This window comes from Citrus sinensis, chromosome 8 (assembly GCF_022201045.2).
Source record: "Citrus sinensis cultivar Valencia sweet orange chromosome 8, DVS_A1.0, whole genome shotgun sequence".
NCBI lineage: Eukaryota > Viridiplantae > Streptophyta > Magnoliopsida > Sapindales > Rutaceae > Citrus > Citrus sinensis.
In genome coordinates this window covers 29,922,054-29,944,217 of record NC_068563.1, presented here as the reverse complement: position 1 = coordinate 29,944,217, position 22,164 = coordinate 29,922,054, and the positions used below count along the sequence as shown (strand labels likewise).

The following is a 22,164-nucleotide window of genomic DNA, read 5'->3' as shown; positions in this document are numbered from 1 at the left end:
AATGATATTAGACATGAGGTAGCTTCTTTCTTACATTTTTATGATGAGGAAATCAGACACGCTAATTCTTGATGAGAGTTTATGGACAATGATGCAACAGGTTTTATGAACTTGATATAGATCAAAGACTTGGCTCTTCTTACAAGTTACAATTGATTAAGATAGCAGCTCTACAGTCGAGTGGGAAAATACTACAGGCTCTATATAAAAAATTAATTCAATTGGATGTTTAGGGCAAAACATCTGCTTCGTAAAACTCAAAGCGCATAAGAAGTCTTGCTGATCCGAGCTCTTCTCCCTTGCGATCAAACAGGGGAACTGCATGGATACCTGGTCTCAGTTGAAACACGGGCAAGCAAGTTTGGCCAGCAAACTCATCTTTTTCAGGCATGCTGTACTTGCGAACTTCAACTCGAAGCAAAGCCAGTTCAGGAATAGTCAGTGGAAATGTGAATTCGTCGTCCCAGACAGGAGTCCAATTGTCCACCTTTTTCTTTGTGCTCTTCATTTTCTTATCGGCTGGCACTCCCGCTATGCCTACCTACATCATAGATTGGCAGGTAAGTATAAGAATATTCTTGGGTTGGGATGCAAATAAAGTCGTTAATCCCAATATTTGAAGATTCTTGATAATTAAACCGTTCACATTAAGTCACACAATGGTTGAAATAAACATGAACTTAAGAAACATCAGCAAGCACAAAGTTAAAATCTACAGCACCGTCACTACGACCAACTTACCCTGGTGTAGAATTGTGGTGGAGACCAAAATTTGCAGTTCATTTGTTTAAAATCCAAATACCATCCATCTCCCATATAAGCTTTCACCTATAAATAGGCATAATCAGCGGTGAGAAAAGGGAGAAGTGGAGCGACTAATTTATATTTTTATCTGAAAGCACACTTACTTTCAAAGTTTTCTTCACAGGCAATTTTTCTTTGGGATCGAAAACCTGATCATCTGGACCTTCTTTCAGCAAAAAGTTAGGCTTTTTCACATACCCACAGCCTGCATTAGCTCGAAACATCCCATGCATCAGCCAAAGAGATTTCCCGTATCCCTGCCAAGAACCAAAGAGACCGATTCTCAAACTAAAAAGACACTAGCAGTAATACACAGTCGTACTGCAAAAGGGTATATTGAAAAACCTGCATGTTAAGTGCAACCATTTGAGCTCCATGTATCCAACCAATCATTGGCTTGTAATTTGAGGAGTTAACCCGAGTTTGCTTGGGGTATATTCTCAAAATATTTTTCTGGGTGAATCTAAGCATTAAAATTCGTTAGTCAACACAGAAATTAACTAAAATAGACATACATATATCAACCTCTTAATAAAAGTTAACAATTACCTCACAACATCTGTTCCATAGGATACAGCAGCTTTTTCGAACTTCTGTTCACTCAAACTTATACGCCTAACTTTTTCAAGTTGAAGATTCAGTTCCTCCTTCAGGCAACCCTTCAGTTTTCCATTATGAATGGCGATTAGACGCTTGTACGCTAACGCTCCTGATGCACGAGTTGCACGATCACAGGCTTCAGTGTTATCTTCGTCACATTGATTGTGTTCACTTGTATCATAATCACTCTGCAAGTACAAAGAATCAAGTCTGTAAAACAACCGAAGAAATGATGCCAGTGAACAGGAAAATGAAATGAATTTCACAGCTTACCCTCTCATCATCTGCTTGATTAGCTGTAAGGTCTGGTGGCTCCTTCCCTAGTACGTCTTCTGTTGAAATTTTTCCCTTTGCTGAAATATCTTTTCTATTATTAATACCTTTTTTTTCACGGCGCTCCTTTGGAGGTTTAGTAGATATGATTATCCGATACTTCAATTCTTCTGGTGAAGGAAATTCTTTCAGACATTCAGATTCAGGAGAGTATAGCATCGCTCCAAATGTTTGAGTAATCATCTACAAACACATGCGTTCAGATCAAATAAATTGAAAATGAAACCAAAAAACGTAGCTGTGAAGGGTAAATTGCATATGGAAAATATTTAAGTACCTGAGCTACTTTAGCCTGCAGATGCGGGTTTAAGTGGTCCTCAAAAGTTAATATGACAGGGTATGGAGATGCAGAAAAAGCATTTTCTTTAATGGCTCTCAAGCACTTAATTAGTTCCACGGGAGTTGTTAAGGTCCTACATTCAAATGCACAATTAAATCAAAATTGGAGGATGGAAAAAAAAAAAAGGAACAAACCATCCCATTACAAGCTATTGAGGCATGGGATTACAGAGTCTGGATTTTTGGCTTAAGCTGCATACCTTCCATGAAGAACCAGCACATCATCTTTTGCAGAATTTGGCCACAAATCGAGCTCTATCACTCTTACGCCTCTCTTCAGTGCCTTTGTTATTGGAACATCACTGCAGTCGCTACTGAATTGGTTTCCAATCAAATACGAATTATGGCCGGTATAAATGAAATAATGAGATAAAGGAGCTGTCATATCTTGGTAAACCTGAAAGTAACATGAAAACATGTCAAGTGTGAGCTTTTCTTGTGTTTAGGTGTTGAAATAGCAACATTTCTGATAGTGGATTGTTCTCTACTTATATTCTTCTGGCTATAACTAGTTATGGGAAAGACTGAAATACCAAGAAACGGTCATACCTGATTTCCAAGAGGAGGGTTAAGATCTGTGGAGAACAAGTAATGGTGAAAATCTTCGACAGTAAGAGAGCGCCTTGTGAACCTCGCAATGTGATGCCACCGTTGCAAGACCTGATCCACAATCTGCTCTGCATCTTCAATCGACACGCCACCGTGGCCTTGAACTTCAGCCAAGAACTGCCACAGCTGCTCCACCGTCATATGGGTGCCACCTTCGGCATATTTCTTGAACATCTCCTTCACATCCGCTGGTGGCCCTGCCTCAGCCACCTTATGCTTCCTGGTAAAGCATGCCGGCAACCCACACAATAGATAACTACCCATCTCTTTCTTACAAAATCTATTAACGTTGAATCTTTCTGGCCCTTATATCAAGAAATGCATTGTATCTTAGGCAAAACTATATCATATATCTTACTCTCAGTTTTCTTGTGATGTTTCGAAGTCTATTTCGTAATCAATTGTACATTAGTTTAGTGAGTACAATGAAGAATGATTTGTGTCAATCAGCTTCTCTGCTTCTCTACTTTTATACTCGTCTTACTTCAGATAAGCTTGTTTTTTTTTTTTTTAATTATTTGGTTCCCATGCCCGCCGTCCGAAAGCTGCTGTGCTGCATTGCTTAAATGTCAATATTGTGCCTCAAATTTAGTCGTATTAAGTGGTCTTACAGAATAAATTCTTGTTCCTTTATGTGTGTGTGTTGGAGGATTCTCGATGCTTGATTAAAAAGAAAAGAAAATTTAAGCAAAGAACATATTCCTTTTAAAGAGATCAAGTGATCAACTCTTGTTAGAATGTGAGGTTACAGTGGAAACAGAATATTTGCCCTTTTATTGCCATAATAGACCTTGATATATACCAGCCTGTTCTGCATTTATTAAAAGGTGATATTGATAGATGGGTTGAAACTTGATTTTTTTTTTTTTTGTAAATTTATTTAATGGGTGGATTCTGTGATTTTTGTTTTGTTAGACGTAAACAATCTTTGCTTGATTCTCTTTTACTCTTCTTTCTTGCACCAATAATATTCTCATGCCGTAATCTCAAAACCATACTTTTTTTTCTCACGGTATCTTTAGTTAAGAAAAGAAAAGTCTTTTATTAAATTTTACTCCTTTCTGAAAAATACCAAATGGAAAACGCAATGGAAAATTTCTAGAAAAGAAGGCAGGGAAAATTTCCAGAAAAAAAGGCAGGCTGAATATGGAAAGGGCGAAAGGCAAAATCTGTCCTTTGCTGTCTCATTGAGCTGGAAATGATGGCTATTAGCCAACGGTCAAGTTCCTAGATTATTTGCAACATGTTTTGAATGTGAATATCACCATCTTAAACAAAGACCAACAAAATCTTTTAGAAAATTTAAATATTATTTCATATGGTACTAATATTCCAAGATCTCTTACAAGTTCAAAATGTTGTCAAAAGAGGTTCTTAGCATGTACAAAAGTTAAAAAGATTAAATAAAGGATAAACAACTATATTACAAGAAAACAGCACCAACATGTGATGGAAAAACTCGACCCAAAATAAAAAATCACAGGACAGTATCTCTTCTTCAGTGTCTCAGACAAAGTCAAAGCGCATGAGCAGCCTTACTGAATTTAACATTTCTCCCTTGCGATCAGAGAGGGGAACTGCACGGATCCCTGGTTTCAACTCAGAGACAGGCAAACAAGTTTGGCCAGCAAAATCATCCTTCTCAGACATGTCGTACTCGTGGACTTCAATTCGAAGCAAAGCCAGTTCAGGAACAGTCAATGGAAATGTGAATTCTTGTTCCCAAACAGGTGTCCAATTGTCCTCCTTTGGCTTTGTTTTCTTCATTATCTGATCAGCTGGTACCCCTGCTATGCCAACCTGCATTTCAAATTGGTCACAGAATTATGTTACTCACAAAGGAATACTTTAAAACCATTAGCATTTTCAAATGAGAAACCTACCTTGCAATAGAAATCAGGTGGGGAGTATAAATCAAAGTGTGTTTGTTTGAAATCCAAATGCCACCCATCTCCCATGTACACTTTAATCTGTCAATATGAAAGGAGTTTAGAGAAAATTGAGAGGGAGGGCATAGTAACCCTGCTCTGTCATCATCCTTACCTTTAAAGTTTTCTTCACTGGCAATGTTTCTTTAGGATTGAAGACCTGACCATCTGGACCAACATTCATCAGCAAATCAGGCTTCTTTACATAACCACACCCTCCATTTGATCTAAACATTCCATGCATCAACCACATAGCTCTACCATATCCCTGCGATTAACCACAAACACATTGAGTGCATTTATTACGAAGATTGAGTTGTTGTAACACTGAAAAAATAATTTGTTAGCATGCAACAGAAATTTTTTTCTTTCCCCCACACCCCCCTTCTTTTCATACTAGCACTTAAACATACTTCACTTTCTAGCTGAATTAACCGTATTTAGAATCAACTGACTATTTGTTTTAAAAAAAAAACCTATATTAGAACATTGAACAAAATGACCAGCTTGTCTCCTAGCCCATTCCTTTTTCCCCAGTTTCTCCTATTTGGCTACTTCACGTAAAATTGTTTCTTAAGTGGAGTATCAAAATAATATTTTGATTGAGCAATGGAAGCTAGGATTAAATAACCCAAACCTGCATGTTAAATGCCACCATTTGAGTTCCATGCATCCAACCAACTAGTGGCTTGTAATTGGAGGAGGTGAACCGAGTTCCCTTAGGATATATCCTCAGAATATTCTTCTGCGTGAATCTGCAAATAAATGGTATCAAGCATCAGATCAGTCGGTAGGAAATTCTTTAACTGGGCAAAGAAACAAAATTTTATCTGTATTCATATTATATAAACGACTAATCACAGGTACCTTGACCAAGAAGCTTGTTAATCACGCATACCTGACAAGCTCTGTTACATGAGATTCGGCAGCCTTTTCAAGTGTTTGCTCACTCAAACTAAGGCGTCTAACTTTATCAGGTTCAACTTTCAGCACATCCTTTAATCCACCCTTGGGCTTTCCAGCGTGAATAGCAATTAGGCGCTTGTAGTCAGCCGCCTCTAATGGGTGTTCATTATCATAGGCTTCATTCTCATCACTTATATCACTATCACTCTGCAAGTCAATTGCACAACTATTAATACGAACAACTGAAAGGATAGACAAATATGCTAGGGTTACAAGGTTAAAGGTCAAGATGAGATGTATCATCATTTTGCAGCACCTTCGTTTCATCTTCTTGGTCAGCTGTAAGGTCTTGTGGCTCCTTCCCCCATTCGTCATCATCAGAGTCCCTCGCCTTCACTGAGTTACTCCTTGTACCGTCCTTACTTTCAGCTTTAAGATACTCTTTTGGAGGTTTGGTTGATATAATAATCTTATACTTCAACTCTTCTGGTGAAGGAAATTCTTGCAAACATTCACATTGCGGAACAAACAGCATATCTCCAAATGTTTCAGCGAGCATCTACAAAGGAAAACATATTTGATCATAGAACCACAATTCTGAGTAAGACACCCCAAGCAAATCACTTACAAAGAAATTGAAGCTACCTTAGCCACTTTAGCCTGGAGATGTGGGGTCAAGTGGTCTTCAAGAGTAATTACAACAGGATAAGGAGACGCAGAAAAAGCATGCTCTTTAATGGATTTCAAACACTTCATGAGTTCCACAGGAGTCGTCAAGGTCCTAGCAGATTCAGTAACACAAGTTCAAGTGAATAACTAATTAGTTATGAACATTCTGTGATGCAATCTAATCACAATGGAGGTTTCAAGTTTTAACAAAAGTTGCATACCTCCCGTGAAGAACATGAACATCATCTTTAGTAGAATTAGGCCAAATATCAAGCTCCACTACTCTTACACCCCTCTTCAAAGCCTTAATAATTGGCACGTCACTGCAATCACTGCTGAGTTGGTTCCCAGTCAAATAGGAATTGTGACCAGTGTATATGAAGTAATGAGACAACGGAGCTGTCATATCTTGGTGGACCTGAATGCAAATATAGATTGCAAAAAATTAAAACAACAGTCACGATCCCCTCATGAACAAAAATTAAAAACAATATAATTTAGGAGAGGAGAAAACTACTAATTATTAGATCCCATTTCCAATTTTCCTTTCTTCTACCCCACTTTCTCATCAATCAAACAAAACAAAAACAACAAGGATCGATGCTCGTTGGTTTAACGCTGGTACGTAAAATCTTTTAAGACAGTACAAGAGCTATGAGATTTAAATCCAAATTTAATATTAAAAGGAAAGAGCAAGAAACTTTTAATACATGCCTGATCATAATTGATGGGGGGATTAAGATCGGAGGAGAACAAGTAATGGTGAAAATCATCAAGAGTGAGAGTGTGCCTGGTGAACTTAGCAAGATGATGCCTCGTCTTTAAAACCTGGTCCACTACCTTCTCGGCGTCTGAGATCGACCCGCCATCATCACCCTGAACCTCCAACAAGAACCGCCTCAACTGTTCAGCCGTCATGTGGGTGCCACCTTCCGCATACTTATTGAACGCCTCCTTGACGTCCTCCGGCGGCCCAGCCTCTGTTACCCTGAACTTTCTTGTAAAGCACACGCACATTCTATAACTTCCCATTTCCCCAAAGCAGCACCACAATGCTTCTCAGTCTTTTTCTTAGTCTGACAAACAAAAATGTGTACGTTTAAACGATACGATTAATAAAAAAAGTTGTTTTTTTTTTTTTGCCTGTTAAATAGATCTATATCATATGACTTTACCGATGATGAGCTTATCATGCACAACGATTTATATTCCCGCCTTTGCCTATTTAGTAGTCCGTTTTCACAAATTTTCAACGACGCTGATGCTGATGCTTGACCTCTTCTCTCCCTTCGACAGGATGTGAAAAAACCGAAGTCAGTCATTACTCGGCCAGTCACAGTCACCTTCTTCGTGTCTCCTTTAAAATACTAATTATTGTAACTTGTTCGGTGTAATAACATTTTTGTCCTTGTATTTTTTTATTTTTACAAATAAGTATTATTTAAATTTTAACTAATACTTTTTGTCGAATTTAATCAGATAGAAATAAGTTATTTTAAATCTAAATATAAAAATTATAAATATTGATTAAATTTTAATATGATATTAAAATTTACTTCATTTCATCCATTACTCCATTTCCTAAATTTTAATATAATTTTATCATTGACCCTAATTCATCCATTACTCCATTTGACGATATAGGACTTAGGTAGACAAATTATGTCCTTTCCTGTGGAAGACATAAAATATCAGGGACTTTGAAGCTATTTCTCCAATTATTATGAAAATCAGATGTAAGCTGTACAGCAGCAGCTCCGCAGTTGATGGTGTTCATAATATTTAGTTGGTGGTGCACTAGCGGACATTGAAATGCGTGCCTACGTGGCAGGTCGATTTAACAATTAACAACTGTCTTGATGTAATCTAACGGTTTGGATTTATTTTGGGGGTGATGAATTTACTCGCTTGTCATCGGTTAATCATGTGCGTTAATTATTATCACGAATCACAACGTAGTAGTGCGCCAGCGGTCCGTAAGGACTTTGAAAACTGTGAGTGGGTCCCGCCTGGTAAAAAATAATAAAGAATAACAACAGCGGTTTCCGAGTTCTTCAATATTTTGTACGTGCAAATCTCAATTCTATTCTCAAAATATAAAAAATAAATAAATGGGTTACTATAATCACTCGCCTAATCCGAAGATTAGATGATAGACAGTAACGATACACCATCCAACGCCAGATCATTGATCAACATGAAATGAATAGAATTAATTAGGTAGAGCCAAAAGCTAGAGATACGGAATTTGGGTTACTAATGTCTGGTTGATTTATATTATTTACCTGAAATTATTAATAATAATAATAATAATTCAGAAAAAAGAGCATAAAACGGAGCTGGCAACATGTTTTACACGTGGGTAGGTGACTCATTTAAAGTCAAGCTTAGTGATTGTTGTAAGTGTGAAGTGTGAACTTCCAATGTGAAACTGAACCCTTAGTTTGGGTCAAGTCAATGTGTATTAAATTATTAACACATGAATGGAATCCATCTGGCTTTGCTAATAAAATCCAGAAAACACGCTTCACGTCCTTCTCACTTCCCCCGTCTTGTCCATAAGGATAATAAAGAACCGCAAAATAATAAAAATTAATAAAAGCATGTCGGCCCCCGACCCAGCGAGTGTGTCTACTCTTTGGCCCTTCGGTCACTTTACTTCAGGCTCTGCAACCATGCATTCAAGGGGTGGGTACGGTTCGGTCCGGTTTGGTTCGGATCGAAATTAAATAAAACTGATTTAAATCGATTATTTTATAAAAAGAACTAAATAAGAACCGAATTTAATAAAAATCGAACATAAACAAATTTTTTTAGATTGGTTCGGTTCGGTTTTTTTTAGTTTTGGACCTATTTTGAATTTCTAAATTTTTATTACATTAGGCCTCATGAATGTAATAATTTTTTTCACCAATTAATTTATCCTAATTTCATTACAAATATTAACAATAAATATAAAGTATTCAAAACACATTTTATCATTAATATCTTACTAACTACTAATAATGTACTTATAAAATATGAAATATTAAGATTTCAAAATACATAATCAAACTCCAATACTCCATTTACATAAACATAATGTTGTAAGGATAAATAAAAATAACAACAATTAAAACTTACAACACAAAATAAAAAGAAAATTTAGAAACAAACACCAACAATAATTTTTAAATATATATATACCCGTAATTATGTGTGTGCATACCTATTTTAATTATCTTACGCAACCAATTAAAATTTAACACGTGTCTATTTAAATAAAATTTCAAGAATAACCCGATTTTTCAGTTCAGCTGAGTGAACCGAATACCGAACCTGCATTTCGTTTTTTTACGAACCATATATTTCAGTTGTTTTTTAAAATTAAAACCGATCCGAACGGAACGATTCAAATCGGTTTGGTTCGGTTCGATTTTCTCTAGTGCACGGTTTTCTTGCCCACCCCTAATGCATTCATATCTGGACCTAGGTAAGGTAACTGTAGCGGAATAGAAAACGCAGCTCATCAGTCACCTCTCTGAGTCGTGGTTGCATTTTTTATTTGGGTGGCTTTACTCGTGTGGCTTTATTATATAATATCTCAACCCCAATATTTAAACTGATGATAAGAAGAACAAAAAATTTACTTCTAAATGTGCCCCCCCTCCTTTCTAAATTGTTGGTACTCAATTAATAATGAGGTTATCCGGCCCAATAGCTCAGCTTAATAAACAATCACTTCACATATGGTTTGCTTTAGGAGGAAACCTAGACGGCTAGACTCAATGCAGTCTCGATTGGTATTTTCTAGTGGATATGCTGCGACATGAACAGTGGTGTAAAAAAATAAGGTCCAAAAAAGTCATTTAATGCTTTTAATTGGTGTGTGCTCGAATTGAATCTACCATCATCTCACGCGTCATACTCATAGGCGGCCGCAAAAAGTTATCATGCCATTTGATGAATAACCTGATAAGATGCAATATTTTACGTAAAAGTGCTAGAGGAGACAATTAGACCACCACTCACATACAAAACTTCAAAATAAGTCTTTTAACGACAACACGTGACATGAGCCTAACACTTTCATTTTTTGAGCGACAAAAGTTACATAGCCTTTGTTTATTTAAACCATGCATTGAAGGGTTAAAAATATCGTCCACCAGAAAAAAGCATATGTACGCGTCTGTCATATTCCGCATGGGAACCGCAACTTCAGCGCCGGCCCGAAAACTCAGCCCAAACACACTCAGTTAAAACCCACATCTCAAATAGCCCAAATTACGCGGGCTTAATGCAGTACAACAATGCCAATGGCAAAATCTTAAATCCTATTAGCCGGTATGGTTAGTTGCATGAGCAGCCGGTACCATTGGTTGCACGCCAATTGTACAACCCGATTAGGTTCTGAACCGCAACTTCAGCCCCGGCCCGAAAACTCAGCCCAAACACACTCAGTTAAAAAACACAGAATGGACAAAGTTTGGATAGCAATTGAAATAGCAACTGTAACTTCAACAACAGAGGAGCTAAGCCCACAACATAAACGACAAGATTGTTCACCATCAGTACCAAATCCTAAACAACCATTCCCAGCAGCACCAATTTTTATGACCAAGAAAACAGAGCATCATAGTTATATCACTTAAATCTTAATCATCCCTTTTTAATGAAACTGGTTTATACCTGGAAAGAACAGAAGGAATGGCTGACGATTGAACATTTATCAAAATCTCCATCATCTATTCTTCATTCTAACGTGAGAGCATCAACATTATTGACGGCATATGATACTGCAATAGGCTATTCTTCAATCTTGAATCAGTAGAAATTTCTGACCTCTATAACAAGGCAGAAGAAGATTTGCAATCGCTTAGTCCTAACAAATGAACACACATGGTCGAAGTCCATTATCCAACCTTTTACTCCAACAACAAAGAATTTGCATCAAACTCAACCGAGATTTGGTGGCAACAACTAAAAAGAGCCCTCTCTCTCTAAACAATTGGTCGTTTATATCATACAAGATAAGATGGTACCATTACCATCATAATTCATGAATTCATAATCAACAACAAAGATGATGATACACACAACACAAGTGATTGAAGTTACCAATTCCACAAACAAAATTCCCTCAAATCATCAAAATAATTCATATCATAAACAAGTAAACAACAACAACAAAACCATTCATGTATTTTTTTTTTTTTTTTGGCTCTAAAATCATGAAAAGAAAAGAAAAGAATGCATTATAATAACAATCCTTCATTCAATAAGGAGCTTCTTCAATTCTCACCTACAGTGGGCAGTGGGCAGTTCAGTCGGATCGATTGGCGTAGCGCTCAACCTTAACATCATTCAAATCAATGCCCACCATAGCCTCACCGAGGCCACAGCTCACCTCCGCCAACACATCCGGGTCACTGTAATTGGTAACAGCCTGCACGATGGCCCTCGCCCGCCTCACCGGGTCCCCGCTCTTAAAAACACCGGAGCCCACAAACACTCCATCACACCCCAGCTGCATCATCATCGCCGCGTCCGCCGGTGTCGCCACCCCTCCCGCCGCAAAATGCACCACCGGAAGCCTCCCCAGCTGCTTCGTCTGCATCACCAAATCGTATGGGGCCGCTATATTCTTCGCAAACGTAAACACCTCATCATCGTCCATGTTCCTCAGCACCCGTATATCTCCCATCACGCTCCTCACGTGCCTCACCGCCTCCACGATGTTTCCCGTACCCGCCTCGCCTTTCGTCCGAATCATCGCCGCTCCCTCCCGGATTCGCCGCAGCGACTCGCCGAGGTTCCGGCACCCGCAGACGAACGGGACCCGGAAGTTGTGCTTGTTGATGTGGTTCTCCTCGTCGGCGGGAGTCAAGACCTCGCTTTCGTCGACGTAGTCAACGCCGATAGCTTCGAGAATCTGCGCTTCGACGAAGTGGCCGATGCGGGCCTTGGCCATAACGGGGATGGTGACGCTGCTTTTGATTTGTTTGATTAACTGCGGGTCCGACATTCGGGCGACGCCGCCTTGGGCGCGAATGTCGGCGGGGACGCGCTCGAGGGCCATGACGGCGCACGCGCCGGCTTCTTCGGCGATGCGGGCCTGCTCTGGGGTGACGACGTCCATTATAACGCCGCCGCGGAGCATCTGGGCAAGTCCCACTTTGACGGAAAACGGCGATTTTTTTGTGGTTTCGTAGATGGCGCCATTGCCGTAGACGGTGACAACTCCGGTGTCAGCCATTTTGGAAGGAAAAAAAAAGTGAATTCTTTGTTTATTTGTTTTATATATATTTAAATGAGAGAGAGTGAGATGACTGAGAAATTGTGAGACCTCGACCGTGAGTGGTGGATTTATTTTTGTTGCGAGTATTTTATTTTATTTTATTTTATTTTATTTGTTACATATTTAATTTGTGAGGTGAGGTGAAGGCTTTGTAAGGATTTGGCGTTTGCGGAGGGACGGTGAAGGAGGGTGACGTGTATCAGTGTATGGTTTATTTTATTTTATAGACGGTGGTTTCTAATTGTGATTTGGAGGTGGCGAGGTGAGCTCAGCTCATTGGTAATTATGGGTGCTTTGTTTTGGCAATTGCTTGATTAAGGTTAATTAATTAAAGCTTTTTCCTATTTGAGAATCACGTTAAGATTTTGGCTTGTTCCCCATATTTTCACGTCATTATTTGTTCAATCATTTCAAACAAATCATCAGGTGCTAGCATTTTATATATATAAAGTCCTATATATATATATATATATATAACTTGCAACCGAATGCATGTTCTTACACATATTAAACATTGATTTAAATTATTTTATACCCGTTACGAGGCCACCCAGTACTTCATGTTTCATTAATGGGAAAGGCAGAAGTTTCACGAACACTGAAACTGATGGAGGAAGCTGAAATACATAAAAATCCCGTGAGAGAGCAGAAGGGACAATTATCATTCAGTATCTTGAGAGAGCAAAATCTACAAGCAATTTGCAGTTGCGCATCTACAACAGTAATATCAAACATTTGACATCCCCAGGTGATCTTTGAATTACATCCAACCGATCATGATCACATTAGTATTGACATTGACAAAGCTAAAAGATCGTGCATGGGGGTTTCGGTGATGGAGAGGCTATTGATTTTTCAAGGAACCGCCTCTGCTCGGGGTCAGCCAAGCAAAGCAAGGATTCCTCACAGACTTCAATAGCAGATGGCGGTGGGGGCTGGCTTGAACTCCAGCAGCTTTGCTACCCACTGATGAGGTGAAGCATGTAATCGTATACCCCATCCATGCTTAAACTATCCTTCAAACCCCCCCCCCCCCCCCCCCCCCCCTGTTCTATCGCCGCTGCCTGTTTAATCAAATTTGAAAAATGTTAACACAATGAGACTAGTTAGTTAATCAATGCGGTGGTTCCAATTAATGCGCGCAGAGAAATTGAACATTACATACCTCGGATGGGTTTGCATTGCCCCAGTCAACAGCAGATTCGATGGATCCACATAAATCATTGCGAGAGATAGACAAAAACTTTCGTTTGGTAATAAGGCCGCGGCTGAAGAAATCTTTTGAACTGGTGAGAAATGATTAATCAAAGCAACTGAATTACGTGATAAAATATTATATTTCCAGCTCACAGACCAAGCATATCATTTTACACGATGGAGAACACTTTCCGATGATTCCACTGATTAGATTGTGCCCTGCTAATGTTTTTGTCTTCGAAGCCAAATCATCTATCTGTTACATAAAATTTTCATCATGAAATTAAAAAACATCATTAATCTCTCTTGATACGAGCTTCTTAATAATATAGTACCAGCCCCTTGATATTGTTAAATTTTCTGTCCACTAAGATTCAGAGACATATAATACAACATCTCACCCAGTTTGATGACAGAGAACTAGTTTTTGAAATCTCCCCAAGAGATTACGACATGGCTAGGACTAGCTGCGGCACAACATCCTTAAAAGCCGATAAGAAGAAACTCATCTTGTAGTAAAGAAAGATAGCAGTGAGAAAGAAGAAGCATAGTAAGATGATGCCGGGCAAGACATAGCTGCAAGAGCGACCTTGGCTTCTCGAATGACCGGGCACTTTTGATAGAGCCATGGCATGCTGTGCTTTTTCTTAGCTGCTGATGATGATAATAATGCATTTTAGGACTGAAACTGCTACTGTCGATATTTTGACTCGCTTTCTTTTTCGGACACATTTTTTTATGATGCTTGATTTTCTCAACGTGCATGGGTGAGGGAGGGACAGGCGATCCTTGTTTCTTTGTTATTTTTTTTCAAAAGAAACACAATCGAATGGAAACTAAACTCTGGTTGATTCGGACTACCACGCTATGTTTTTGGTTTGACCAGTTAGAAGTTGTAGCGTCTTTTTTTTTTTTGGGTTTCTGGTAGCGAACCACCCGTTGGCTACTGGGTCCTGCTAAATAGACCCAGTGCTTGAACACTTTATTCTCATTGATACGCTTCATAAATTATATAACACGTATTAATTGAGATAAATCTATGTATTAACATGTTTAATTATGTTTTGAAACATAAGCCTTCAACATAAGATCAACAGCTAACACAGTTTTGCAACAATTATATATATTTAATATTTTATTATTAAAATTTATATTTAAAGTGAAAAAACCCTTACCCGATGATATCTCTCTCTTTATATATATATCTATATATATATGAGTATATCAGCCACTTATGCAATCCAGACTCAGAAACCTAACCCACCAACCGTTTCCTTGAACTTGCAGTTGGTTATGAACTCAATATTGCTGCAGTTAATGAGAAGAGAACTGCCAACATTAATAAGTGGAGATGAAAAGAACGCGTGTCAACTTGTGAGAGGATGAACTTAACGCTCCAGGAACTCTGAATGAACGAGGAGGTTCAAGTACATTATACATATAAATCCTGTGAGAGAAAAAGGGCAGTATCAGGAGTCCAGGGGACTCAGCCTCTTATGTGAGCAAAATCTACAACCAATGAATTTGCATTTCTATCCATATCTACAACAAATTTAATCAATCTTACAACAGCAATATTAATCATTTGGATTTTCAGTCTCTGTATCTTTGACATCTTTGATTCCTTCTCTTTTTGGTTGTATCCAACTCTTGAGGGCATTAATTGAAAGGCTAAAGCGTACAAGGTGGGTATGGTGAAGGAGAAGCTGCTGCTTTTTCAAGGTTCTGCCTCTGCTTTGGGTCAGCCAAGCAAAGCAGGGATTCCACACAAGCTTCAAGTGCAGAAGATGGCGGGGCTGGCTTGTAATCCAGCAGCTTTGAGTACTCGGTGATGAGGTGAAGCATGTAATCATATACTCGATCCATAGTTAAACTTTCCATGAAATCTTGTCCAGCTTTTCCTATTTTCTCCGCCTGTTTAATCAAATTTGAAACGGATGCAGAAATGAAGAAAGAAATAAGAATCTGTTGTAGCTAGGGTATGGTGGTTTGGTTCCAATGCTTGCAGACAGAAAATAAATATCACAAACAAACAAAACAGACAAGTTTAACCATACCTCAGATGGGTTTGCATTACCCCAGTCAACAACAGATTTTATGGATCGACATAGATCAGCACTAGGGATGGGGAAATAGTTTTTCTTCGGAATGAGACCGCGGGAGAAGAAATCTTTATACTGTTGAGAAATGATTAGAGCAACTGAATTACATGATAAAATATATTTCAAGCTCACAGACCAAGCATATCCTTCAGCGTAGATTTTATACCTGCAGAAAGAAGAAACCAGGTTTAGCACATAAAAGTATACTTACAGGTCAAATTATTGCTTATTCTCAAACAAAGAGCATGCTCATGATGGCATTGTATTCGAACATGACATTGCACAATGAAGAATACATACCGATGATTACATTGATTAGACAGCTTAGACTTCTTGAATCCATCTTTCGCTTCTTCCGCCCAATTCTGTAATGCCAGCAGAAAGGCAGACTTAACAAATTGAAACTTGATGTTAATCTATGATATGCATTTAATTCATGTTAAAGAAGTAGCTCCAACTAAACCTGACGCAAAATTTCCGCTCCCCAAAGCTTAGAGTCATTACATTTCATTAACTCTACCCGCAAAGGAGAGAGAACATCTGGGTTTCCTTTCCAGTATGCGAAGGGCAACTTCTCTTTCCAACTCTTAGCTTGAGAACCATGTTTAATGTCTTTGAACTCCTCATTCCAGGGTTGTAAATTCACCTCTGACCTGTACCAAAGAAAGTGAGTGTGAATACACCAATTATCAGACAGATATATCATTTTTTCAATTAAGCTACGGCAATCTCTTAATAAAATTACATACTTGTATTAGGAAATTTGAAACATGATTTCCCTCTTCCGAAACATAAAATACCACCACGATCCATATTCAAGGGAATTATTCAATATAATGTGTCAAAAAAAAATTGATAAAAAGGGTTCAATATCTTCGATCTAATCATACAAATTTAGCACCATCATCATCCCTGGCATTTCCTGAAACAAAATCATGTTTCACAAAGTCCCTGTCATTATTATCTACAAATAACGCAAAAAAAAAAATTTCCTTATCCACATTGACTAAATTACCAGTATTACATTTTTTAGGTTCTCGTAATCTAATCTCAAACTTAAAATCTTTCTCTACCATCACATAGAAAAATTGAACTCATTCCATGCAACGCGAGTGCATGAAAAAAAGGTCTTCTTATCATGAAATTAGCAATTGTGAGGAAATATAAGACCTAGAAGATAAAGAATGTGCTAACTATTAGAATTTGATAAACGCTATCCACTTGTAATAACAGCTAGTAATATCATTGAACAGCAGCACAATCCCAAAAACACGCAAATCAACTGAAGAAGCAAACCAAAAAAAATCATAGTTTATGTAAAGATTGAGGATTCATACCAACCCCAGAAAGACCAATCAGGGAAAGGGATATCAAAGTTAGCATCATTTGTGCAATACCGAAAGAGTGGCAAAGGGAATGACCCATGCTCCTTTTTATCAATAACTGGCTTGTCCATACAATCAAACATGATATCAACATCAGGCACCATCCCAGGGTACCTTCTAAGCAGCTGCAAGAAACCCCAAATTGTAAACATAGCCCTGGTCTGCACACAATCATAATAAGGATCAACATACAATTTCCCTCTAATAATCAGAATCCTCAACGCAGCAAATCTCTTAGCTTCCATAATGTGCCTCATCGTTATCCGGGACTTGGCCCAAGGCTCAAGGTCTTTGTGGATCGATTTAAAGAAATCTGGGCAGGTTTGGACTTTCTGGGGTGACGCAACACGGCGTCGCTCTGGGATAGGATTCATGGCAGAGAGGCACGTCAGGTACGTGCAGTGTACGATTTTGTAGGCCTGGGAGCGTCGTGACTCCTCTTTGAATGTTCTTTGGGGGAACGGGTGCCATGGCGTTGGCTCTAAGTTGTGCCCTGCTAGTGTTTTTGTCTTGGAAGCGAAATCATCTACCTGCTCCATAAAATTTTACAATCATTCATTAAGATGATATCATGAGTTTGTTAGCTAAAAAACTCACAACTTAACTGACCTTGTAGTCGAGGAAGAGCGCGGCGAGAGAGATGACGGAGAGTGAGATGACGCAGGGGAAGAGATAAGAGGGAGAGCGAGCTGGGGTTCTTGAGGGAACGACCATTGTATTAGTGGAGTTTCAGTGGAAGCTTTTCTTTATCTCCACTAATTAGCTTTAAAATTTTACTGCTTTATGGCATTCATTTTTTTAATTACTGAAACTGATCGACAAGACTCTTCTCCTCTTCTGACACATTTCATTCTCAACTGTGTCTTTTGTTTTAGCATTTTGTGTACTTGTGGGGGACAGTGCATGATTCTCTCCACCTATTTTAAGAAAAAAGAAACGTGGGCGCGTGTGCTGTTGTTGGGTGGTCAATACTCAAATACGAAATTGATGCGATGATCTCGCTTTGACTAGTTGTAGGAGATCTTCGTTTCCAGCTTCTGGTATGGTTGTAATGGCCAATGAGCCCATTTGGGTTCTTGTTTACCTTCTCCCTTTGCTGGGCTTGAAGCCCACAAAAGCTGCAGCTGCTAGTCTCATTTATTTATTTAATGCAGATATATTGTATATTTTAAAGAAGTTATTTTTGAATAAATTATAAAATCACGTGATTTAAAACAGTTAAAAAATTAATTTTTTTAAATCTTATGATTTAAAAGTGTGTTTGTATAAAAAAAAAATAGGACACCTCCACTAGATATGAAATATATATATTCTCGAATTAAGAGAAATGATCTAATAGGTGGTAATGAATAACTGTCACATGACATTGCACTATTAAAATACTATTCATGGATATTACAGTAGCCCTGTAAGGTATGTAATGTTTAAGTTGTGAAAAACCCTTTAATTTTTTTTTTTAATTTTGTTTTGGATATAACCCTTCCACAATAAGATAATTTTGACACAACCTGCTGTAGTCAAACCTTTGTCCATGAAGAAATGCATGTATCAGTTTCAGTACATGGGAGTTGAGGACAATTAGATTTACATCAGGAAAGAGCATCTGCAGTATGTTGTTCCAATAAACTGCTTAAACTGTAAATATCTTTCTTACTTTCTTGATCTTCTTGCGACATATGGGACAAGTACCACCTTCTTCTGCTATCCTGTAGAGTTAATTAGCCTCAGAAATCTAATCCAGCAACAATATCCTTAAACTTGCGGTTTGTATCAAGGTGGAGAATAACATGTTTGATAATAAGGTTGGTGTTCATTACCTTGTTCCACAAGTAAAACAGCCAGCACAGTGCCCACATGGAAGAAAGAAGCAGTCTCTTGGGGCATCACAGCAAATAACCTGGAGATGTCGGGGATTGCTGTTGATTTCCCCTTCATTTAGTGAAGTCCCTTCAAGAGAATTTACTGGTAGCCAGTCTTCCAAATCCTGCTCATCATGTGATACAGAATCATAGGATGAACCCCAGCTAGAGAGACCATCATCTTTGTGTGAAAGCAATGGAGGACTTTGTGATCCCCTATCTGTTGCCTGAAATCCTGTTCCATCTCCACTAGTAGTCCGGCACATGTTACAGTATCTGAAGGCCAGGAACATGAGGATGGTCATAGCACCTACAAGTAGAAACAGCGGCAAATGTAAAGATGGAAATGTTCATTTGTAGTTCCATGAGAATGATGTTAAGGGAAATGAGTATGACCTAATCCTGCAAAATATGTGATCCATCGGGGTCCATAAGAGAGTTTGACATACCATTTAGCACTCGAAGTACCCTGAAAGGATTAAAGGGTACCCAAAATTCAAATAGACGGATTAATAGATTTTTGAATCTGAATAGCAAATGGTCTAGGAACACAACACTCGACAAAATGGTTCCAACTGCTATACCTGTTTTGACTAAAACTTGAAAGAGAAGAAAACCACCAAGAAAATGAAATTAGCTAGGGACTAATAAACCTTTTAATTAGAGTAAATATTTTTCTCATTTTCTATACAGTTTTGAGGCAAATACATGGTAAGATGGGAGCTGCAAATCCGAAGGCAGGCAAAAATGGCACCTCGCATATTCCTCACCGTCATCAACAGGCTGTTGTGGACTTCTAATCATATGATTAATCAAATCCACAACAGCACTTTGACGTCATAACAAAAGATTTAATGTTTGGATATCTTACTACTGTCAATCAGAGACAATATGAAGTCTTAGCTAATTGACTAATAAAATGAGAAGCCGGGAAATGTATACAGGATGAATTGAAGGAGATAGAAGTTGAGAAATATTAGTCTATTACCTTTGTAGGACCTGGAGATGTTAATATTGCAGAAGTTGTTCCCAGAGGATCAAGGGATAGACTGCAGAGACCGCTTCCCAACGAACATCTGTAATACGCCTTGCTTGCGTTATAGACCAAGACATTCATTGTGAAATTCAATTGCATCTGTATGAAATTGATCAGGGAATAAAACATTTCATGATTTGAAATATCAACATCTGCTTAAAATGTAATGTTAAGTACAAGACTACCAAACTCAAAGCAAGTGCTCTGCATCAGAACAAACCATTTATTTTACTGAACCAGCTGATGGGGCAAATGGGCAAGTCCAAGAGGTCACTATAGTTGATAAAATCATATTACAAGAAAAATAAGTAAAGTTTTTTTTTTTTTTTTAAAGAAATCACCTCCACTTGCTGAGAGTTCAAGTTACCGACAGCAATATAATAATCAGAAGACTTGGAAATTTTCTGCTGGATCTTACCACTTCCTTCAAGCATATAATAGATAGGTTAGATTTTGGAACAGGTTAATCTATAATCAAGTCAAAAGGCATACGGTGACTAATAAAATTTACCATATAAAATATTCCAAGACAAAGTTGTTTTAGGACATGATGGATGATCAATCCAGTCTTCAAGGCTTTCACCGCCTGCAAGTTTAGGCAATAAGTTAGAGACAGGAGATCTAATTCTTCCATGAACACTTCTAGTAAGCTGAAAATTTGCTATAATGTCTCTACAACCCTTCATTTGCTGCAAACACAGTCTCTTCTCTTGAAAATAAAAAAGTAGCTTGCAAAATTACAAATATACACCAATATTCAGAAAATGACAACAAATTAAGATCCCCAGAAGCTTTTTAAGTGTAGGTAGGCAATTACCACGGGCAATTACAAGGGATAAAGGAGCAGAACTTGGAGATTTTACATTGTATGAGATTTCCAATTTAGATCCCTTGTTTAGGAAGTATAGCCACTCCTGTGAACAGGAAGAAATAAAATATCACACACATTAATCAACAAAGGTTAGGGAAAAAAAAAAGAAAAAGCTCTGCTTTTCTGACTAGCAAATATAAAATTTTGAGTAAGATTTTTGCCTTATGCCCATCATCTGGAACCACAGCAATATGTGTCTCAGTCCAGGTGAATTCGACATCCAGTGGAGGAGAATTGTGAAACCCATACAGCATTAATGAGCTAGATGTTTGCCTGTCTAGTTCTTGCGCCTGTTTACAAAACAAATAAGATTACTGTGTTAGATAAATCATCTGACACAAAAGCTTTAAGCTGATAGGCAAGAGCGCAACAATGGTATTGAAACAAATCTAAACATACTGCTTAGTTAAGGGCAAACGTAGAAGCAAGTGAAGGAATTAGCACGCAGCGAATCACCTTAATAGATTGCACAAAAAGGGGGTTAGTATGTATAGGGCGTGAGCAATGGGGACCCAATTGTAATTCCAACGATCCATAGACACCAAAAATCATAGTAGTGGTAACTGCCGGCGATGAATATTTGGAAACATGGCAAAAGAGAACCAAAATCAATACGGAAATCGCACAAAAAATGATACTCAGGAACAGAAAACGATTTTAACAAAGAAACCGACCAAAAAGCCAAAAGATGAGCAGTACAATAAGGCAAGACCAGATATCATTCCTCGTGCTGCTGTCCGATATCGACATGTTGACACGGTAAGAGACACCAGAAGACTGCTGCTGCTGACGCACAGCATTCTCTTGGGAATGTGAAGTAGAAATAGAAGATGAAGGGACGGATTCATGTTGGCTATGGTTATGGTTACGTGATTCTTCTTCCATATTGAAGAATTTAAACCCAAAAAAAAAAAAAAAAAGGATATGTTTAGGGAATCGTTTTTTCTTCTTTTATATTTTAGAATTTTGAAAGAATCAGTTAATATTGTTGATGTTGAGGCAGAGTGGCGTTGGTGGATGGAGTCGGAGAATCTAACAAGCATTCCTCTTTCTTTTTGTTCATTTTTCCCGGGAATGGTAGTTAGCAGTGACCGTTAGTTGTATTCTTAACTGAGTAACCACAGACTGCCACGCAGTCCAGTGCCGCCCTTTTTCTGTTTTTCCTGACCCATAATGCTGACGTGGCATTTTCCTTTTGCAAAATCTAATGCACCAATTGATGGCAATAAGGAAAGGAAACTGAAAATAA

General features: G+C 38.2%; 5 protein-coding genes across 9 annotated transcripts; all 5 read right to left on the bottom strand.

Annotated features, from left to right (window-relative positions):
* Positions 1-89: 89 nt before the first annotated feature.
* On the bottom strand, positions 90-3,232 carry LOC102623883 (phosphoinositide phospholipase C 4-like). 2 transcript variants are annotated; one of them, XM_006488469.4, is made up of 9 exons: positions 2,626-3,230; positions 2,277-2,473; positions 2,015-2,150; positions 1,678-1,920; positions 1,354-1,592; positions 1,150-1,267; positions 909-1,061; positions 742-828; positions 90-541 (listed from the first exon to the last, which is right to left on the bottom strand). In XM_006488469.4, exons 1-9 carry the CDS (start codon positions 2,947-2,949, stop codon positions 230-232), a joined length of 1,809 nt encoding a protein of 602 aa, XP_006488532.2. In that variant the 5' UTR covers positions 2,950-3,230; the 3' UTR covers positions 90-229. The 2 variants fall into 2 exon arrangements, with proteins under 2 accessions (XP_006488532.2, XP_006488533.2); XM_006488470.4 differs by having other exon boundaries at positions 398-537; positions 2,626-3,232.
* A 744-nt stretch (positions 3,233-3,976) lies between these two features.
* On the bottom strand, positions 3,977-7,531 carry LOC102623592 (phosphoinositide phospholipase C 4-like). 2 transcript variants are annotated; one of them, XM_006488468.4, is made up of 10 exons: positions 7,364-7,531; positions 6,903-7,264; positions 6,410-6,606; positions 6,165-6,300; positions 5,836-6,078; positions 5,512-5,726; positions 5,251-5,368; positions 4,729-4,881; positions 4,569-4,655; positions 3,977-4,485 (listed from the first exon to the last, which is right to left on the bottom strand). In XM_006488468.4, the coding sequence occupies exons 2-10, from the start codon at positions 7,218-7,220 to the stop codon at positions 4,192-4,194; spliced, it is 1,761 nt and encodes a 586-aa protein (XP_006488531.2). In that variant the 5' UTR covers positions 7,221-7,264; positions 7,364-7,531; the 3' UTR covers positions 3,977-4,191. The 2 variants fall into 2 exon arrangements, with proteins under 2 accessions (XP_006488531.2, XP_052288905.1); XM_052432945.1 differs by lacking the exon at positions 7,364-7,531 and having other exon boundaries at positions 6,903-7,356.
* A 3,744-nt stretch (positions 7,532-11,275) lies between these two features.
* Positions 11,276-12,664, bottom strand: LOC102623292 (probable pyridoxal 5'-phosphate synthase subunit PDX1). The gene has a single exon (XM_006488467.4). It carries the CDS (start codon positions 12,421-12,423, stop codon positions 11,491-11,493), a length of 933 nt encoding a protein of 310 aa, XP_006488530.2. The 5' UTR covers positions 12,424-12,664; the 3' UTR covers positions 11,276-11,490.
* A 2,381-nt stretch (positions 12,665-15,045) lies between these two features.
* On the bottom strand, positions 15,046-18,051 carry LOC102623006 (hypothetical protein). Its single transcript, XM_006488466.4, has 6 exons — positions 17,759-18,051; positions 17,102-17,679; positions 16,228-16,417; positions 16,065-16,129; positions 15,720-15,930; positions 15,046-15,576 (listed from the first exon to the last, which is right to left on the bottom strand). Exons 1-6 carry the CDS (start codon positions 17,861-17,863, stop codon positions 15,334-15,336), a joined length of 1,392 nt encoding a protein of 463 aa, XP_006488529.2. The 5' UTR covers positions 17,864-18,051; the 3' UTR covers positions 15,046-15,333.
* Positions 18,052-18,489: 438 nt separating this feature from the next.
* Positions 18,490-21,951, bottom strand: LOC102622796 (E3 ubiquitin-protein ligase APD2-like). 3 transcript variants are annotated; one of them, XM_006488624.4, is made up of 10 exons: positions 21,590-21,951; positions 21,372-21,478; positions 21,077-21,205; positions 20,862-20,958; positions 20,556-20,630; positions 20,386-20,468; positions 19,997-20,143; positions 19,405-19,477; positions 18,967-19,318; positions 18,490-18,855 (listed from the first exon to the last, which is right to left on the bottom strand). In XM_006488624.4, exons 1-10 carry the CDS (start codon positions 21,798-21,800, stop codon positions 18,780-18,782), a joined length of 1,350 nt encoding a protein of 449 aa, XP_006488687.2. In that variant the 5' UTR covers positions 21,801-21,951; the 3' UTR covers positions 18,490-18,779. The 3 variants fall into 3 exon arrangements, with proteins under 3 accessions (XP_006488687.2, XP_024957654.2, XP_024957655.2); XM_025101886.2 differs by having other exon boundaries at positions 21,615-21,763; XM_025101887.2 differs by lacking the exon at positions 21,590-21,951 and having other exon boundaries at positions 21,315-21,428.
* Between the last annotated feature and the right edge of the window lie 213 nt (positions 21,952-22,164).

Bases quoted from the DNA above. Each gene is read 5' to 3' on its own strand.
- LOC102623006 (XM_006488466.4), bottom strand. From the start codon at position 17,863: ATGGTCGTTCCCTCAAGAACCCCAGCTCGCTCTCCCTCTTATCTCTTC. The intron at 17,680-17,758 runs GTCAGTTAAGTT...TTTATGGAGCAG, and splicing joins CGCTCTTCCTCGACTACAAG to GTAGATGATTTCGCTTCCAA. The intron at 16,418-17,101 runs GTATGAATCCTC...TCTTTGGTACAG, and splicing joins GATTGGTCTTTCTGGGGTTG to GTCAGAGGTGAATTTACAAC.
- LOC102623592 (XM_006488468.4), bottom strand. From the start codon at position 7,220: ATGGGAAGTTATAGAATGTGCGTGTGCTTTACAAGAAAGTTCAGGGTA. The intron at 6,607-6,902 runs GCATGTATTAAA...ATTTGCATTCAG, and splicing joins CCCCCATCAATTATGATCAG to GTCCACCAAGATATGACAGC. The intron at 4,656-4,728 runs GTAAGGATGATG...TCATATTGACAG, and splicing joins CAGTGAAGAAAACTTTAAAG to ATTAAAGTGTACATGGGAGA.
- LOC102622796 (XM_006488624.4), bottom strand. From the start codon at position 21,800: ATGGAAGAAGAATCACGTAACCATAACCATAGCCAACATGAATCCGTC. The intron at 20,144-20,385 runs GTGATTTCTTTA...AATTTCATACAG, and splicing joins TGAACTCTCAGCAAGTGGAG to ATGCAATTGAATTTCACAAT. The intron at 18,856-18,966 runs GTAATGAACACC...TTAACTCTACAG, and splicing joins TGTTTTACTTGTGGAACAAG to GATAGCAGAAGAAGGTGGTA.
- LOC102623292 (XM_006488467.4), bottom strand. From the start codon at position 12,423: ATGGCTGACACCGGAGTTGTCACCGTCTACGGCAATGGCGCCATCTAC.
- LOC102623883 (XM_006488469.4), bottom strand. From the start codon at position 2,949: ATGGGTAGTTATCTATTGTGTGGGTTGCCGGCATGCTTTACCAGGAAG. The intron at 2,474-2,625 runs GTATGACCGTTT...TGTTACTTTCAG, and splicing joins ACCCTCCTCTTGGAAATCAG to GTTTACCAAGATATGACAGC. The intron at 1,062-1,149 runs GTTTTTCAATAT...GGTTCTTGGCAG, and splicing joins TGGTTGCACTTAACATGCAG to GGATACGGGAAATCTCTTTG.